The 21,078-nt window shown below is 40.8% G+C and overlaps 1 protein-coding gene across 2 annotated transcripts in view; it reads right to left on the bottom strand.

The window, feature by feature from the left end:
• DNER (delta/notch like EGF repeat containing) overlaps window positions 1-21,078 on the bottom strand; it is a 367,845-nt gene that overhangs the window by 11,064 nt on the left and 335,703 nt on the right. For both annotated transcript variants that reach the window (XM_065526197.1, XM_045367826.2), the window contains one exon: window positions 20,046-20,177. In XM_065526197.1, coding sequence (XP_065382269.1) covers window positions 20,046-20,177 — 132 coding nt within the window. The remainder of the gene's footprint in view (window positions 1-20,045; window positions 20,178-21,078) is intronic.

The raw sequence follows: 21,078 nt of genomic DNA on the forward strand, positions 1-21,078 counted from the left end.
AGATGCTATCACAATTTTTAAATGTTATCACCTATTAAATATTTAGAAAAAGTCTCAGAAAATCACACAGACAACAATGTACTCACTGCTCAGTTAATAAATGTTAATATTTTACCACTTTTCTTTAGATTTATTTCAGATAGTTTTTAAAAAAGAAATAAAATATGGCTGGGCATGGTGTCTTACACTTGTAATCCCAGCACTTTGGGAGGCCAAGGCAGGCATATTGCTTTGAGCTAAGGAATTTTAGACCAACCTGAGCAGTATGGCAAAACCCTTTCTCTACAAAAAATACAAAAATTAGCCAGGCATAGTGGCACACGCCTGTGGTCCTGGTTACTCAGGAAGCTGAGGCTAGAGAATTGCTTGAACCTGGGAGACGGAGGTTGCAGTGAGCTGAGATCATACCATCACACTCCAGTCTGGGCAACAGAGTGAGACCCTGTCTCAAAAGAAGAAAAAAACACACACACAAATATAACTAGAGTTCCCTCACCCCACACTCTCTCTCCATTCCACCAGCAACAACATAATTTATAAAGGTCAAAAAATAAAAACCTAAATATTTAACACTCAGTGAGATGAAAAGATATCCACTAAACAACAAAAGAATAAAAGCCTGTTACCAAACAGGATCTACTTGGACAGTACAATAATTTGACAATATCTTATGAGTTTAAAATGTCTATATACACATTGAAAAGGTCAGAAGGATAGTATGATAATGATGGCAAACATACACTGATTTCTTAGTATAAACTAAGCTCTTTAAAAACAGCTCATTTAATCATCATAACCACCAGAAGATATATTATCCTCTCTCCCCACTTTATAAAGGAGGCCTAGAGAATTGACATCACTTGGAGTGAATGCCTCTGATACTAGTCAGGATCTGAGGTCTTGGCCTTTGCACAGCAAAATACTAACAACAGTGATCTCTAAAAGACAGAATTAAAAATGATTATTTTCCTCTGTATACTTCTGAGTCTTTTCCAGCGTTTTAAAAATAAGAATGTATTCCTTTTCCGATAAAGAAATAAGCAATCCATCATTTAAATAAGACATTCGTACGATCATCTTCCAGCATAAGAGTGGAAATAGGATCAGCCTTGGGATCACACCAACCTTGCTTTCAATCTCAGCTCCTACATTTACTTGATCTTGAGTTTCCGTTTCTTTGTTTGTAAAATGGAAATAACAACATATACCCCATTGGCTTGCTGCAGCATGAGTTAGAAAACATGTTTTAAAAATATTTAAAACTTTTTAACTTTCTAAAAAGTTAAAAAAAAAAAAAAGTTTTAACTTTCTAAAAAGTTTTAAAAAACAAGTTTTAACTTTCTGAAAAAGTTAAAAAGTCCACTCCCAGACACGTGATGGTGGTCCCCAAAGACGAGCAGCTGTGGTGGTGGAGGAGGGAAGGATAAAGGGTCACATGCTCTGAGTTGAGGATTATTGACCATGGCCCTGTGTCCTTCCTAAGAACACTAATCTGTATTAGCAGGAAAAACTGGAAGGACAGGATGTAATCTCTCTGCTTGGCATAGGTCAAGAACATCAAGTTATTTCCTGTTTATGGAACTGCACCCAAATGAAACGCTCTAGATAGTGTATACAGTATTTGAAAGGAAATTGTGGAAATTTTAAAGAGCTAGGTAAGACCAAAGAGAAGCTGAACTCATATGGAAAAAAGGATGCTTTCTATACTCACACCACCACCACCACCACTCCACACTTCCCCACCCACACCAGGACATCATTTTCATGGTAGAATTCCAAGTGCCTGCAAGTGAGATTCAGAGGTTAGTGGAAACAGAAATGAGCCTGCCTTTCCATGAAATCCACAGGACTCTTTTCACTGTTCCATTATCGGAGAGAGTATTTGTGGCCTCTGGATACTCACACCCTCATCTAGCTGTATCTTCAGTCATCATAGATCTAAGATCACAATTAGCTATTCCTTACCTTGAAAAGTTGCAGTCAGTCTGAAGAAGAGCACAGATAGACACCCAAACGGGGGCCAGGCCTGCAGACCCACTTTCTAGAAGCTAACAGAAAAATAACCCATGCGCCCAGCCTGGATGCTTCCTGAGAATTTGAGAACAGATGAATAATGCGATTTCTAAGTTCACATCCAGACCCTCCTGAATATTTCACCAAAACCTTTGAAGACTGGTTTGTCATTTGAGTCTGCCTGCCTGAGCTCATAAGGCCCGTGGAGCTTAGTAAAACTAAATGACCATTAGTGCATTGACTGCTTCATCTAAGCCAACTCACACACAGGCAAGACAAAGTAACATAAATCAACAGAAACAAATAGTCACAATGGAAGGGAGAAGGTGTTTTCGGAAACCAGAACCAAGGCTCAATCCCCAAATCTGCAGCCATCTCATTTGGCAATACCTGGTGTGCATGGAGAGAGACAACTCATTTTTCTGGCTGAAAAAGCAAGCGTGATTCACTTCATTTCCAAGTATTATAACATTCTCTAAAAAATTCAGTTGCAGGCAGGAGTCCAACACTCAGCAGAGTATGTTATAACATCCATTTAGCATCAACACAAGGGCAGCCAGTACTATGTTTCTCCTCCAACTCGGTAGAGTGCTCAGATCTGATCACTATGGCAGATCACACGAGTTCTTGATGAGTTCTTGCAGTCTATGCATAAGCTTCATAGAATTAACTTACACAACACATCAATTGTGTATACACAGTGAGTGCACAACCACATGGCCACTAAAGTGAAAAAAACAACCATACTGGGCTATGTGCACAATGCGGTGTCCCAGGTCTGACTGCCTGCATTTATGACCATCTGCTCCATTTCCCAAAACTCTGTATTCCAAACTGTTGGGACTTTTGGAAAAACTTTCTCAAGATTTATCGTAAAAGCTCTGCTTTCCTCCCTCCCCCTGCCCTTTTCTTTAAAGCTAGATTCCACCTCATTGTCATCTAAAACTTTTTTGATAGAAATGACTGTGGCTGCTTTATAGGCTAATTGGTTTAGTAGCTGGGATGGATCTGGCTAAGTCCAACGCTAGGTCTGAGAGGCAGCAAATTTATCTATGCCAGGTGCCTGCAACCACCATCTCTCAGTCCAGATGCTATCCTCATAAGTCATTGCTTTGCTGCATCCCAGGAGCCCCATCACATGAATCGTTGACTACTTTGGCTACAGCGTGGCACAGGGAAGAATCGTGAACCGGAATGTGCCAGATGGGTTCATCTCATCAGCACCAGCAGGTGCATGACCAGGAATGCATATGCACGAGCTGCTCAAGAAAAATGTCACACTTGTGAGTCTGATGGATCATTTTCATTTTTTTAAACTAAATTAGTTTGAGGTTTTGTATTTTCCAAAGTGCCTTTGCATTAAACATTTCAGTTGGTCCTAAACAAACACCTTGAACTAGGCAGAGGTACTAGACTTGGAGCAGCTGTTCAAGGTGAGGCAGGCAGTCAGTGGCCAAGCTGAGAATAAAATCAGACCCATCTCCACTCTGCCAAAAATAGACTCCAGTCAATTTGTACATTGAGTCTAAAATACATAGCCCATACCTATTTTTTAATTTACCTAGATGAATGTAGCTAGACTAGTTAATTTGCTTACCTATGTTATTTTGAAAAAGAGCAAAAGTGAGACTGTGTCTTATGAAGATGTTACTTAGCTTAATAATTTTTAAGACTACTCGTTGCCTAGAACAATCTTGAGGAGGGATGTCAATTACTTTGTTTTCTATAGCTAAAGGTTAGCAGGACAATCAAAGCAGTCAGTGAAACTGAAAAAAGATTAACAACCCTTGTTAAACTCCAGAAGAGGAATGAACGTGAAAAGGGAATGAAAGAGATCATCTCCTTTATGGGATCCATTCACTGAGCACTTTAATTAAGGACCTACTTTGTGCCAGGCACAGTGCTGAGTGACAGGGATGGAAAGTAAGGGAAAATAGAGAGAAAAGTAGGCTCATGTAGTTTCCAGTTTTCTGACGGATGCAGGGGTCAGGCAAATGATCCCCAAAACAAAGTAAAAGTACAACTGTGCTATGTCTACAAGAGACAAGCTCTTCAGCGCAGCAGGAGGACAGGCGATATTTCACGGCACTGACTGTCAAGAGAGCTTGCACAACAGGAACCCTGAGGGAGTTAGGTTCTAAGTGTGAGTGGGCAGTAACCAGGGACAGGCAAGAGCAGAGGGAAGACTGCACAGGCAAAGAACCAGAGTGAGCACAGGCCTGTGGGAGGGACTGAGGGAGCAGAACAAGGGCTGGAAGGAGAACAGCGAGACTGCTTGAGAGGCAGAGAGTGGCCGCAGCAAGGAGAAGGGATCTCTTTACAGGGTAGGGCAGTGTGGCCTTGGGTCTTTACTCACTTATTTATTTTAATAGGAGCTTGGCACAGTCAGGGTTGGAAACAGTGGGAGGGAGGGTCTGAGTGTTCCAATTTGCACTTTGAAAAGATCCTTCTGGCTGTGCATGAAGAAAGGATTTGAGGAACAAGGACAGAGGCCAGTTCAGAGGCTCCTGCAGGATGGGGCAGAGTTAGTGGTAGCTTGACCTGTAGTGATGGGCATGGAGACAGAGAGAGGGGAATGGATGTGAGTGCTGTGTTAGGGGGGAATCCACCAGACTAAATGCAGCTCATACAGATAGGCCAATGAGGGGAGAGAAACCAGGAGGACAACTCTCGGTTTCCTGGCTTTTATCGCTGGATGGATGAGGTGCTGTAGCCGAGTGAGACAACCAGGTTGGAGAGGAAGATCCTGAGTTTGGTTTTATACATGTTAAATTGATGGTACCAATTCTGGACACGGGCTTTGGGAAAGAACATATGACTAAATCCTCAAAAGCAATCGCAACAAATGCAAAAATTGACAAGTGAGACCTAATTAAACTAAAGAGCACAGCAAATAAACTATTGACAGAGTAAACAGACAACCTACAGAAGAGGAGAAAATATTTGCGAATGATGCATCCAAGAAAGGTCTAATATCCAGAATCTATAAGAAACTTAAACACTGAACAAACAAAAAACAAATAGCCTCATTCGAAAGTGGGCAGGATATATGAACAGACACTTCTCAAAAGCAAGCTTATAAGTGGCCAAAAAACATGAAAAAAGGCTCAACATCACTAATTATCAGAGAAATGCAAATCAAAACCACAATAAGATAACCATGTCCCACCAGTCAGAATGGCGATGATTAAAAAGTCAAGAAACAACAGATATTGGCAAGGCCGAGAGAAAAATGGAATACACTGTTGGTGGAAATGTAAATTAGTTCAGCCACTGTGGAAAGCAGTTTGGAGATTTCTCAAAGAACTTAGAACTACCACTCAACTCAGCAATCTCATTACTGGGTACGTATCCAAAAGAAAACAAATTGTTCTACCAAAAAAACACAGGCACTTGCACGTTCACTGCAGCACTATTCACAATAGAAAGATACAGAATCAACCAAGGTGCCCATCAATGGTGGATTAAATAAAGAAAAAGTGGTACATATACAGCATGGAATACCATGCAGCCATAAAAAAAGAGTGAAATAATGGCCTTTGCAGCAACATGGATGCAGCTGAAGGCCATTATCCTAAGTGAATTAACATAGGAGCAGAAAAACAAACACCACATATTCTCACTTATAAGTGGGAGCTGGCCAGGCACAATGGCTCACACCTGTAATCCCAGCAGTCTGGGAGGCCCTAGTGAGTGGATAGCTTTGATCTTAGGAGTTCCAGACCAGCCTGGCCAACATGGTGACACCCCATCTCTACTAAAGATACAAAAAAAATTAGCCAGGTGTCATGGCACATTCATGTAATCCCAGCTACTTGGAAGGCTGAGGCACAAGAATGGCTTGAGCCTGGGAAGTGAAGGGTGCAGTGAGCTGAGATCTCACCAGTGAACTCCAGCCTGGGTGACAGGGTGAGACCCTGTCTTGAAAAAAAAAAAAAGAAAAAAAGGAGCTAAACTTCGGGTACTTGTGGACATAGAGGCCACAACAGTAGACATTAGGGAGGAAGGAAAGGGAGCGGGGAAATGGTTAAAAAACTAATGGGAACTATAGTCAGTACCTGGGTGATAGAATCATTCATATCCCAAACCTCAGCATCATACAATGTACCCAGGTAAAAACCTAAACATGTACCCCTGAATCTAAAATAAAAGTTGAATAAACAAATAAATTGGAAGTACTTTTAAGACACCCAAGCAGTTATGTCTAATAGTTAAATTTTGATGTTTAGCTCATTATTTTGGTTAATAAGAGCTGATATTTATTGAGGGTTCAATGTGTACTGGACACTAAGTGTTAAGGTGCTAACTCACCTATTCCTCCTATAATGCTTTGAGGTAGACACTGTTATTACATTCATTTTATATAGAAGCAACTGAGACTAAGAGGGAAGCTATGTGCCCAGGGTTACACAGATAGTAAATGGCAGCCCCTGAGTTTAAGCCCAGTTGCTCTGGTTCTAAAGCCACACACTTCAATCAATAAGGAATGTTTTCCAAACTGTAGATCGTAGAAATCAGTGTAATGGGGCCAGACTCACATTTAAAAACAAAATTTAGAGAACTATTTCAGAGTTTGTCACACTTATAAAAAGTTAAGTATTATTTTACATTGTGTGTGTTTGTGTGTATATTAGTCTGTGTGTTACATGCAGCGTCAAGATGTAAAACATACTACTTATTGTGGGTTGCACTCAAAAGGCATGAAAAGCATTTCCCTATGCTGTACACATCCATCAGTACTCTTCAGAGAGACAATGGAAAGTTCCTACTCATGAGATTCTTTGGAATAAAATAGTCAAGATTACATCAATAACAACTACCTATCTATATAATGCCTGTGGTCCTACAATATTCTGTACTTGTAGAAAATTGGTTATTAACCCAAAAGTATCTAATTTACCAAGATTCCATCAGAGATGGGAAATTTCATTTTCAGCAGATGCCCAGAGACTTCTAGTTGTTCAAAGAGAAAGACAGCTGATGATAATAATTAAGGCAATCATTTATTAAGTACCTAGTATGTACCAGTCACTGAACAATATTGGTTACATTTACTATCCCATTTATCAAGGCCTAAGGCTCAGAGACCTTGTTTTCTGGCCCAAGGATAAATACCTGAGCTAGAATTCAAAACCAGCTCAACTCACAGAATTGAGTTATCAACCACAAAACTCCACAACAGCATTCTTTCCGCTCAATCAGTATGCTTTCCCCACATCTAGCCTCAGTCCCTCCCTGAGAAGTAGAGGATGCATTCCTGGTGTTCCAAGTATGTACTAAAGGTAATTATGGATTCATTGGGATTTGCAAGTTACCCTTGGACCCCACCACCATTGCTTTGGAGGGGAAAAGTTCTAAAAGGCAAAAAGCCAACTTATAATGAAATGCTCATGAAAAGTTAAAAGGTAATCACCAATCAAAATCAAAATATTAAATGCAAAAACTCTTTGACAATTTTATCTTTGAGAATTTCTGTTATTGATATTCTCACATAAGTAAGCACAAAGATGCTGCTACAATCTGAATGTATGTGACTCCCAAGTTTAAATGTTGCAACCTAATTGATACAGTTAGGCACTGTGTCCCCACCCAAATCTCATCTTGAATTGTAGTCCCCATAATCTTCATAATCCCCACATGTTAAGGGAGTGACAGGTGGAAGTAACTGAATCATGGGGGCGGTTCCCCCATCCTGTTCTCATGATAGTGAGTTCTCACGAAATCTGATGGTTTTCTAAGGGGTTCTTCCCCATTCACTCAACAGTTCTCCTTCCTGCCAACTTGTGAAGAAGGTGCTTTGCTTCCCCTTCGCTTTTTGCCATGATTGTAAGTTTCCTGAGACCTTCCCAGCCATGCTGAACTGTAAATCAATTAAACCTCTTTCCTTTATAAATTACCCAGTCTCAAGCAGTTCTTTATAACAGTATGAAAACAAACTAATACACTAATTGACAAAGCGATAGTATTAAGAGATGTAGTCTTTGGGAAGTGATTTAGTCATGAGGGCTCTGCCTTCATGAAGTAGGTTAATGTCCTTATAAAAGAGGCCCAAGAGAGCCACCTTGCCCTTCCACCATGTGAAGACACTGCCAGAAGGCCCTATCTATGAGGAATGGACCCTCATCAGACACTGGATCTGCCAGTGCCTTGCTCTCAGACTTCCCAGCCTCCAGAACTGTGAGCAATTACTTACGGTAAGGTATTTTGTTATAGTATCCCAAGCAAACTAAGACAGGTGCATATATATAAGAATATTCATTCTAGTATTGCTGTAAATAGCAAACCCCTCCAAATGTATTATCTATCAATGGGAGTCTGATTAAATAAATTTTAGAGATGCTAAAGAATGGAAATACCATGTGACATTTTAAAAAGTGACATAGATCTGCATAAGATAGTGTGGGTGCACCTTCAGGATATACTGTTACACATAAAAGCAATATGTTGAAGAGTGTGTATAAAACTCTCATTTGTACAGGAGAAAACAGGAACTTTTCTATTGACTGATGCATCTAGAAGAATACGCAATAAATGTCTAACAGTAGTTACCTTTAAGGAGTGAGGTGGGGATCTGGATAAAGAGAGATATTAATTAATTTTATTTTTTAAACGTCTTGGTTTATATAAAAATGAGAACCAAAGAAGCCAACCTATTTGTATACTAAGAACTGCCCATATAATATAATCATTGGATAAGTTTCTTTAACTATTATTAAATTCTATCTATTATTAAAGGAAGAGGCCCAAGACATCCATCTATACTTCACACTCTGGTCCCAGGAGGAGTTACATTCCCTTTCCCTGGTTGTCTAGACGTGGCTGTGCAAAGCCTTACAGCGACTCATCATATATTGAAACCTGCCCTCAGATGACAAGCTCCCAAAGGAAGGGGATGTTTCATTAACCCTTATATCCCAGAACTACACTCAATTCCTGACAATAAAGAGCCACTGATTCCTTATTGAATGCATAAATCTAAGATAGCCTATTTGCCTATTTCTCAACTGCAAAATATCATTAATTCAATAGTTTAACTGTATTTAACCATAGATTCAACTGTTTAATACACAAAACTGCTCAACTGCCAGTCAGCAAGGTTAACTATAACTCTAACTTTATAAACCTTATACAGACAAAGCAAAACACACCAACACTGCTATGTCAAGATTTATAGATATTTTGATTTTTAGACCTTGATTCTAGGAAGGCATGTTTTCCCTTTATTATAATTAAAAAAAAAAAAAAAAAAAAAAAAACTGTGATCAGTCCCAAGGTGGTAAAAATGAATGGCAGAGATTTAAAACTTCACCAATGTTGTTCTGTTAATTTCCAGAACTGTGGGTTTTCATTTGCCTTAAAACGTGTATAAATCACTATAGCTATTTGAACGATTCTATTAGGATGGTCCTGGATCAATCTTCTTGATAGTTTTGATAAATCTATGTGGTCTGTTAGATCTCTGCTTCTTATCACTAACTGGTGGCCAGATAATTACCCTAAAGAGGCAAATGACTAGGGTGATGCATTAACAGATAAAACTAGTTCTACCTCATCCCCAAATACTGTAATATTTAAGAACAAATAGAGAAAGGAATGAGATACCATTGCTGGGTGGTATGAAAGGCAGAATAAGGGTCTCCCAAAGATGTCCTAATGCCCAGAACCTATCAATACATTACTTTATATGGCAAAAAATGACTTCGCAAATGTGATTAAATTGAGATCTTGAGACGGAGAGATTACTCTGGATTATCTGGACAAGCTCAATGCAACCATAAGAGTCCTAATAAGCGAAAGAAGGAGGTAGGAGAGTTGAAAATTGAGTGATGACAATGAAAGCAGAGGTCAAAATGACATGATTTCTGACTCTGAAGAAGGCAGAAGGGACCAATGGCCAAGAAATGTGAGCAGCCTTAAGGTTAGAAAAGGCGAGGGAAGACAAGCTCTCCCCTAGAGCCTCCAGAAGGAAGACAGCCCTGCTGGTCCCTTGATTTTAGCCCAGTGAGGCCCATTTTGAACTTCTGCCTTCTAGAACTGTAACCTGATAGATCTGTGTTATTTTAAGCCATTCAATCTGTGGCAATTTGTTACAGTGACAAGAGGAAACTAATACAGATGGTCAGGGAAGGCACCTTTGAACTGAGACCTGAATGAGAAGAAGGCAGCTGTGATAAGATCTGAAGGAAGTGAGCTCCAGGCATAGGGAACAGCATGGGTAAAGGTCCTGAAGGCAGGGATGACCTTGACCTGCTCAAGCAAGGGAAAGCAGGACACTGTGGCTACAGCAGAGGGAACAAGGAAGAGAGGCAAGCAATGTGGCCTCTGAAGGCAGTGATTCAGTTAACAGAAGCCTCCTTTACTTCCTTGGGTGAGTCAGCAGCCCTCCAGCACCATGTAGCTATGTGGGCCATGGTTCTCTGCGTACCTCTAAGCTTTTCTGTTTAGATCTACTGACTAAACTTTGAGATATCCAGGCATCCTCCTCTTGGTTTCCGGACACTTCAGAGGATCACAGATGCTCAGGGTTAGAAAGAGACCTAAGAGGCCATGGTTCCCATGGCTCACGCAGGACTAGAGGCCTCTTACAGCTTCCCTGCCCACCAACTGTACGAACTCTGTGTCCACTCCGGATCCTGGGATTCATTCCATTGATTCAGATCCAGTTCTCTAGACACGAGCCACTGGCTTCAGTTATGTGTCATCTGCAAACCTCATACACACGATCTCCTTTCCATATACTCAGGTCATGGTTAGAAATATCCAGTGCTGGAACCTGGCAGAGACTAATCCGTAATTAAATTTGTTTTAATACCTTTGGCCCAATAGAGAAATAAAAATGAGATCATCAAATGGAAAATGATAGAGTGAGTGAACAGAGCGTCCAGGTATGCACTGAGATGTATAATGTACCCTATCACACCCAGCCACTCAGAATAGCCACTGTCCCGGGCTGCAGGCAGCATCTAAAAAGACAATTGCTGAAGGTTAATCCTCCCTGGGAGTAGCTCATAGCATAAGAGCTACAGTAGTATAGAAAAAATAAAAGAAAGATCAACCAGTATTTATTTAGTGTCTACTGAACCCAGAAATCTGCACATTTGCCTCATGTAATCCTCACAGCAACCAGCACAGGAAGCCTTCCTATAATCAAGTGAGAAAGACAAGGCTCCCAGAGGTAAATTTGTTTTTCTAGGTTACATAGTTAGAATATGATGGAGCTTGAATTTGAAGTCGACTTTGATCCTTTTGTTATTCCATACTTTGCCTATATTATCATTACCAGAAGAAGTAAACTTTAGATTTTTTACAATGATAGGATTTCACTTCAAAATTTCTTGATGATATCCTGTGTATTCCTGACTTTTCATCTCTACTCTCCTATATATTTATCTTCATGAATCCCATTTTAAAGTTTTAAATAGATATTACTCTGACCTAAAGGCACAAAGTGTGTCAATTTGTCATACTAAACTTCAGAATGAAAACCGATCCCATTTTATGGAAAAGTAAACTGAGGCTCAGCACAAGCAAATACAGTCATAACAACAAGTGCCTTGGCCAGAATAAGAACCAAGGTCCTGTTGACCCATATCTGGAATCCTTTCCACCAGCAGATTCCACCAGACTGGACTTAACATCCTATAACTACAGTCCCTTAGAATTTTACCATTGAAATCCTTTTCAGTCCCTTGTCTCTCTCTTCAACAAGAAAGTATTTCTCACCTATCATTAGCAAGGAAAGTTAATTCTAAGCCCATTCTGTATGAGAGCAATCGAGAAGGCTAAGGGGGAGGCCTATAATGATTACACACTTCACACTTTGGCCGCATGAACCAAGAGGAAAGACACTGAGTGAGCAGCTAAGAGTCTAAATCATATCCTCCACCTCTTATCAAGTTGATCAAATTGACACTGGAGAATGTGGTCAAGTTGGTCACGTTGATGTCAGAGAATGTGGTCCACATTTGGACAAGAGAGTTTCCTAATACTGGCCACCCCCTATGTTAGACAAGCACTGAGAATGAGATGACCCTATCCAGTCATAGGCAGCCAGAACCACCAGTGAGGGCCTGGTCTTGTGACTTAGAGTGAAGGAGTAGAGACAGCAGACAGATCAGGCTGAGTGACACAGACAGGCAGGCAAGCAGGCAGGCAGGGCTGTGGGTACTGATTTGCATCCTTCCAAATTCACTCAGAAGTTGTCTTTATCTGCCAAATGGTGAGTGAGCAGGTGAGAGAGCACGGAAGGGAGTTCTTACACAACTTTCCCAGGAAAAGAAGTGATCTGGAACAGGGAGGAAACATTCACCCAACCAGCATGGTTAGTTCTCTTCTGCTATGAAAGATTAAATTGACCCAGCTAATTTAAATAAGAAGACAATACCTTTCAAAGTTGAATCTTTAACAGTTCCAAAACTGTTGAAAACTTGATTGCAGCTGGGCACAGTGACTCATGCCTGTAATCCCAGCACTTTGGGAGGCCAAGGCAGGTGGATCATGAGGTCAAGAGATTGAGACCATCCTGGCCAGCATAGTGAAACCCCTTCTCGTCTAAAAATACCAAAATTAGCCGGGAGTGGCAGCACACACCTGTAATCCCAGCTACTCAGGAGGCTGAGGTAGGAGAGTCACTTGAACCTGGGAAGCAGAGGTTGCGGTGAGCTGAGATCGCACCACTGCACTCCAGCCTGGATAGAGCGAGACTCTGTCTCAAAAAATAAAAATAAAATAATAAAATAAAATAAAGAAAACTGGAGGGGTGGCTAGCAAAATGGTCGCATAGGAACAGCTCCAGTGTGCAGCTCCCAGCAAGATCAATGCAGAAGGCAGGTGATTTCTGCATTTCCAACTGAGGTAGCTGGCTCATCTCATTGGGACTGGTTAGACAGTGGGTGCAGCCCATGGAGGGTGAGCAGAAGCAGGGTGGGGCGTTGCCCCACCCAGGAAGCACAAGGGGTCAGGGAACTCCCTCCCCTAGCCAAGGGAAGCTGTGAGGGACTGTGCTGTGAGGAATGGTGCAGTCCGGCCCAGATACTATGCTTTTCCCATGGTCTTCACAACCCACAGACCAGGAGATTCCCTCGGGTACCTATGCCACCAGGGCCCTGGGTTTCAAGCACAAAACTGGGCAGCCGTTTGGGCAGACACCAAGCTAGCTGCAGGAGTATTTTTTTTTCATAACCCAGTGGCTCCTGGAACACCAGTGAGACAGAACTGTTCACTCCCCTGGAAAGGGGGCTGAACCAGGGAGCCAAGTGTTCTAGCTCAGCAGATCCCACCTCCATGGAGCCTAGCAATTTAAGATCCACTGGCTTGAACTTCTTGCTACCAGCACAGCAGTCTGAAGTCGACCTGGGACACTCAAGCTTGGTGGCGGGAGGGGGGTCCACCACTGTTACTGAGGCTTGAGTAGGTGGTTTTCGCCTCACAGTGTAAACAAAGCTGCCAGGAAGTTCGACTGGATGGAGCCCACCACAGCACCGCAAAGCCACTATAACCAGACTGCCTCTCTAGATTCCTCCTCTCTCGGCAGGGCATCTCTGAAAGAAAGGCAGAAGCCTCAGTAAGGAGCTTATAGAAAAAACTCCCATCTCCCTGGGACGGAACACCTGGGGGAAAGGGCAGCTGTAGGTACAGCTTCAGCAGACTTAAATGTTCTGCCGCCTGGCTCTGAAGTGAGCAGTGGATCTCCCAGCACAGCACTCGAGCTCTGATAAGGGACAGGCTGCCTCCTCAAGTGACAGAGAGACACCTCCCAGCAGGGGTCAACAGACACCTCTTATAGGGGAACTCCAGCTGGCATCTGCCAGGTGCCCCTCTGGGAAGAAGCTTCCAGAGGAAGGAACAGGCAGACATCTTTGCTGTTCCACAGCCTCCACTGGTGATACCCAGGCAAACGGTCTGGAGTGGACCTCCAGCAAACTCCAGCAGACCCACAGCAGAGGGGTCTGACTGTTAGATGGAAAACTAACAAACATGTTAGATGGAAAACTAACAAACAGAAAGGAATAGCATCAACATCAACAAAAATGATATCCACACAGAAACCCCACCCGAAGGTCACCAACATCAAAGACCAAAGGTAGATAAATCCACGAAGATTGAGGAAAAACCAGCACAAAAAGGCTGAAAATTCCAAAAACCAGAACGCCTCTTCTCCTCCAAAGGATCACAACTTCTCATTAGCAAGGAAACAAAACTGGACAGAAAATAAGTTCGACAAATTGACAGAAGTAGGCTTCAGAAGGTGCGTAATAACAAACTCCTCCAAGCTAAAGAAGCATGTTCTAACCCAAAGCAAGGAAGCTAAGAAACTTGAAAAAAGATTAGATGAATTGCTAACTAGAATAACAAGTTTAGAGAAGAACATAAATGACCTGATGGAGCTGAAAAACACAGCAAGACAATTTTGTGAAGCATACACAAGTATCAATATCCAAATAGATCAAGCAGAAGAAAGGATATAAGAGACTGAAGACCAACTTAATGAAATAAAGCGTGAAGACAAGATTAGAGAAAAAAGAATGAAAATGAGTAAACAAAGCCTCCAAGAAACAGGGGACTATGTGAAAAGACCAAACGTGTTTGATTGGTGTACCTGAAAGTGACTAGGAGAATGGAACCAAGTTGGAAAACACTTGGTTCCATTCCATAGGATATTATCCAGGAGAACTTTCCCAACCTAGCAAGACAGGCCAACATTCAAATTCAGAAAATACAGAGAACATCACAAAGATGCTCCTCAAGAAGAGCAACCCCAAGACACATCATCATCATATTCACCAAGGTTGAAGTGAAGGAAAAATGTTAAGGGCAGCCAGAGAGAAAGGTCAGGTTACCCACAAAAGGAAGTCCATCAGACTAACTGCGGATCTCTCTGAAGATCCTACAAGCCAGAGAGAATGAGGGCCAATATTCAACATTCTTAAAGAAAACAATTTTCAACCCAGAATTTCATATCCAGCCAACCTAAGCTTCATAAGTGAAGGAAAATAAAATCCTTTATAGACAAGCAATTGCTGAGAGATTTTGTCACCACCAGGCCTGCCTTACAAGAGCTCCTGAAGGAAGCACTAAATATGGAAAGGAAAAACCAGTACCAGCCACTGCAAAAACATACCAAATTGTAAAGACAACTGAAACTATGAAAAAACTGCATCAACTAACGGGCAAAATAACCAGCTAGCATCATAATGACAGGAGCAAATTCACACATAACAATACTAACCTTAAATGTAAATGGGCTAAATGCCCCAGTTAAGACACACACTGGCAAATTGGATAGAGTCAAGAGCCATCAGTGTGCTGTATTCAGGAGACCCATCTCACGTGCAAAAACGCACACAGGCTTAAAATAAAGGGATGGAGGAATAGTTACCAAGCAAATGGAAAGCAAAAAAAGGAGGGGTTTCAATCCTAGTCTCTACCAAAACAGACTTTAAAACAACAAAGATCAAAAAAGACAAAGAAGGGCATTATATAATGGTAAAGGGATCAATGCAACAAGAAGAGCTAACTATCTTAAATATGTATGTACCCAATACAGGAGCACCCAGATTCATAAAGCAAGCTCTTAGAGACCTACAAAGAGAATTAGACTCCCGCACAATAATAGTGGGAGACTTTCACACCCTACTGTCAATATTAGACAGATCCACAAGACAGAAAATTAACAAGAATATTCAGGACTTGAACTCAGCTCTGGACCAAGCAGACCTAATAGACATCTACAGGACTCTCCACTCCAAATCAACAGAATATACATTCTTCTCAGCACCACATCACACTTATTCTAAAATTGACCACATAATTGGAAGTATAACACTCCTCAGCAATTACAAAAAATGGAAATCATAACAGTCTCTTAGACCACAGTGCAATCAAATTAGAACTCAGGATTAAGAAACTCACTCAAAACTGCACAACTACAAAGAAAGAGAACAACCTGCTCTGAATGACTACTGGGCACATAACGAAATTAATGCAGAAATAAATAAGTTCTTTGAAACTAATGAGAACAAAGACACAATGTACCAGAATCTCTGGGACACAGCGAAAGCAGTGTTTAGAGGGAAATTTATAGCACTAAATGCCCACAGGAGAAAGTGGGAAAGATCTAAAATCAACACCCTAACATCACAATTAAAAGAACTAGAGAAGCAAAAACAAACAAATTCAAAAGCTAGCAGAAGACAAGAAATAACTAAGATCAGAGCAGAACTGAAGGAGACAGAGGCAAGAAAAACCCTTCAAAAAAAATCAAGGAATCCAGAAGCTGGTTTTTCGAAAAGATTAACAAAATACATAGACCATTAGCAAGACTAACAAAGAAGAGAGAAGAATCAAATAGACACAATAAAAATGATAAAGGGGATATCACCACTGACAGAAATACAAACTACCATCAGAGAATACCATAAACAGCTCTATGCAAATAAACTAGAAAATCTAGAAGAAACAGATAAATTCCTGGACACATCCACCCTTCCAAGACTAAACCAGGAAGAAGTTGAATCCCTGAATAGACCAATAACAAGTTCTGAAATTGAGGCAGTAATTAATAGCCTACCAACCAAAAAAAGCCCAGGACCAGATGGATTCACAGCCAAATTCTATCAGAGGTACAAAGAGGAGCTGGTACCACTCCTCCTGAAACTATTCCAAACAACAGGAAAGAGGGACTCCTTCCTAACTCATTTTATGAGGCCAGCATCATCCTGATACCAAAACCTGGCAGAGACACAACTAAAAAAAGAAAATTTCAGGCCAATATCCCTGATAAACATTGATGCAAAAATCCTCAATAAAATACTGGCAAACCAAATCCAGCAGCACATCAAAAAGCTTATCCACCACTGCAGTCCAGTCTGGGTGATGGAGCGAGACTCCATCCAGAAAAAAAAAGAAAGAAAGAAAAAGAAAAAGCTTATCCACCATGATCAAGTTGGCTTCATCCCTAGGATGCAAGAGTTCAACATATGCAAATCAATAAACGTAATCCATCACATAAACAGAACCAATGATAAAAACCACATGATTGTCTCAATAGATGCAGAAAAGGCCTTCGATAAAGTTCAACACCTCTTCATGCTAAAACCTCTCAATAAACTAGGTATTGACAGAACGTATCTCAAAATAATAAGAGCTATTTATGAAAAACCACAGCCAATATCATACTGAATGGGCAAAAGTTAGAAGCATTCCCTTTGAAAACTGGCACAAGATAAGGATGCCTTCTCTCACCACTCCTATTCAACATAGTATTGGAAGTTCTGGCCAGATCAATCAGGCAAGGGAAAGAAATAAAGGGTATTCAAATAGGAAGAGAGGAAGTAAAATAGTCTCTGTTTGCAGATGACATGATTGTATATTTAGAAAACCCCATTGTCTCAGCTCAAAATCTCCTTAAGCTGATAAGCAACTTTAGCAAAGTCTCAAGATACAAAATCATTGTGCAAAAATCACAAGCTTTCCTATACACCAATAATAGACAAAAGAGAGCCAAATCATGAGTGAATTATCATTCACAATTGTGACAAAGAGAATAAAATACATAAAAATACAACTTACAAGGGATGTGAAGGACCTCCCAAGGAGAACTACAAACCACTGTTCAAGGAAATAAGAGAAGACACAAACAAATGAAAACACATTTCATGCTCATAGATAGAATTAATATCCTGAAAATGGCTATACTGCCCAAAGTAATTTATACATTCAATGCTATCCCCACTAAGCTACCACTGACTTTCTTCACAGAATTAGAAAAAACTACTTTAAATTTCATATGGAACCAAAAAAGGGCCTGTATGTCAAGACAATTCTAAGCAACAAAAACAAAGCTGGAGGCATCATGATACGTAACTGCAAACTATACTACAAGGCTACGGTAACCAAAACGTCATGATACTGGTACCAAAACAGATATATAGACCAATGGAAAAGAACAGAGGCTTCAGAACGCCACATGTCTGCAACCATCTGATCTTTGATAAACCTGACAAAAACAGCGTTGGTGAAAGGATTCCCTATTTAATAAATGGTGTTGGGAAAACAGGCTAGCCATATGCAGAAAACTGAAACTGGACCCCTTCCTTACACCTTATACAAAAATTAACTCAAGATGGATAAAAGACATATACGTAAGACCTAAAACTATAAAAACCCTAGAAGACAACCTAGGCAACACCATTTAGGATATAGGCATGGGCAAAGACTTCAGGACTACAACACCAAAAGCAATGGCAACAAAGGCCAAAATGGACAAATGGGATCTAATAAACTAAGGAGCTTCTGCACAACAAAAGAAACTATCATCACAGTGAAAAGACAACCTACAGAATGGGAGAAAATTTTTGCAATCTATCCATCTGAAAAAGGGCTAATATCCAGAACCTACAAAGAACTTAAACAAATTTACAAGAAAAAAATCAACCCCATCAAAAAGTGGGCAAAAGGTATGAACAGATATCTCTCAAAAGAACAGATACCTCTCAAAAGGACATTTATGCAACCAACAAACATATGAAAAAAAGTTCATCATCACTGGTCATTAGTGAAATGCAAATCAAAACCACAATGAGATACCATCTCACACCAGTTAGAATGGTGATCATTAAAAAGTCAGGAAACAACAGATGCTGGAGAGGATGTGGAGAAATAGGAACGCTTTTATACACTTGGTGGGAATGTAAATTAGTTCAACCATTGTGGAAGACAGTGTGGCGATTCCTCAAGGATCTAGAACCAGAAATACCATTTGACCCAGCAATCCCATTACTGGGTATATACCCAAAGGATTATAAATCATTCTACTATAAAGAAACATGCACATGTATGTTTATTGAAGCATTGTTCACAACAGCAAAGACTTGGAACCAACCCAAATGCCCATCAGTGATAGACTGGAAAAAGAAAATGTGGCACATATACACCATGTAATACTATGCATCCATAAAAAAGGATGAGTTCATGTCCTTTACAGGGACATGGATTAAGCTGGAAACCATCATTCTCAGCAAACTAACACAGGAACAGAAAATCAAACACCACATGTTCTCACTCATAAGTGGGAGTTGAACAATGAGAACACATGGACACAGGGAGGGGAACATCATACACTGGGGCCTGTCAGGTGGTGGGAAGCTAGGGGAGGGATAGCATGAGGAGAAATACGTAATGTAGATGATAGGTTGATGGGTGCAGCAAACCACCATGGCATGTGTATGCAACAAACCTGCATGTTCTGCACATGTATCCCAGAACTTTAAAAGTATAATAGAAAAAGGAAGGAAGGAAGGAAGGAAGGAAGGAAGGAAGGAAGGAAGGAAGGAAGGAAGGAAGGCAGGCAGGCAGGCAGGCAGGCAGGCAGGCTCAATTCCATGTCAGTTCACATTTTCACTTCAATCCTAGTAGATACATTGTTTTAAGGTGTAAAATCTTGATTAAGACATTTATCAAACTTCTATTTGTTCACCCTAAAAGATCATTCAGCTTTAAGCAGCCCAAAATGTTTTCAGCTTTTCTTTTAAGCTTGTCTTCACTGAACTTTTCTCCAGGCAATAGATGGAACTTAATACATCTGAAGACACTTGAACACATAAATAAAAAGGGAATTTACATTCTGTGTGTGTGTGTGTGTGTGTGTGTGTGTGTGTGTGTGTTTTAATTTTCAACACAAAGACTCTATTTTTTGATATGATTCTAATGCTTTTCTGTTCAGCACATTTTTGGCTGCATGAGTAGCAGTGAACTCTGGATGACATCTGAAAATTCTCATCCTGGGGAAAGGCTGGCTTCGGACTCAGGAAGGAGTGGGGGCAGCAGAATGCAGGGGGCAAACATGCTAAACTGGGTATTGAGCACCAAAATGGGACAAGTGTAGCTCCGGTTGTCCCTCTGGGACTCACTGCCTCATCGGCCAGTGACTCGGGGGCTTTCTGGTCACAGTCGGGATCTTTTTGATGAAGGAAAATGCTTAAGTAACAGCTATAAATGTTAAATAACAGTGGCTGAACTGCAGAAATACTTACGGATCTCACAGTTTGCTCCCACCCAACCATGCGGGCAGTGGCAGGTGTAACCATTGGACTGGTCCAGGCAGCTCCCACCATGGTGGCAGGGGTTACTGTCACATTCATTTATGTCAATGTCACACTCTTCACCTAGGGAGATAAGAAAAAGCAGTGGTGAAACCGCTGCACCCATGGTTCCTGCCATTTTTTCTGGCCAAAAAGTAAAGATCCCAGGCTAAGGGTCATAACCTTTAGCAATAGAGCCTAACCTGCTGTTTGTACAAAGTGCAGAACTCTCAGAAAATTCCAGACACGGGATCTTTTACTTCAGTAAAATTAAAAAGGAAAAATATATATATATAGCACTGGTAAAAAGAATCTTTCCTTTAGTCTACTTAACTAGTTAACTAGTTTCATTTATCTAGTTAAGTGAGGTTGATTCCCATGTCTGAATAAATCTTTCCAGGATCAGAAAAAGTGAAGTTGGGGTCTTGATTTTATTAAAGAAGTCTATTTTATGTTGGAATTCATCAGCTGAATCTTATTATTTATTTTTCTGAAACTCCAGAAAGCTGAAAACTCACAGTTTATGATTATTCTGTAGCCAAGTATTTGAGTGTGTGAGACTGGACATTTGACTCTTGTCTGGAAAGTTCTAGGACATAGCTGTGCACCCAGCCTGAGTCAATTAGGAGAGATTACTTCACTTTCCAAATCCCTGGATGTGATTCTGCTTGAAGTTGGGGGACGTGAAATGCCCAGGAAGAGCATCAGGTCCACCTAAGAAGAGAAGTTGTGAAGCCTGGGGTTAATCTAAACCTGACCTAATTTTTTTCTGAGAAATGGTGGCCCAAGGGAAGCTGTCAGTTATTCTCCCATAAGGAAGAATGTGACCTTCAGCTCCTGACCCTGGCTAGACCCAACTTTTCAGGACACCTTTGTGTGCTTCACAGAGAACCTGATAGAAATTACAAACCAGGGTCCAGAGCCAATGTCACAGTGATTCGAACATCACCTTAGAACAAAGCCATCTTCAAGTAATTTTAAAGCC

The sequence above is a fragment of the Macaca fascicularis genome, chromosome 12 (genome assembly GCF_037993035.2).
Source record: "Macaca fascicularis isolate 582-1 chromosome 12, T2T-MFA8v1.1".
Taxonomy (NCBI): domain Eukaryota; kingdom Metazoa; phylum Chordata; class Mammalia; order Primates; family Cercopithecidae; genus Macaca; species Macaca fascicularis.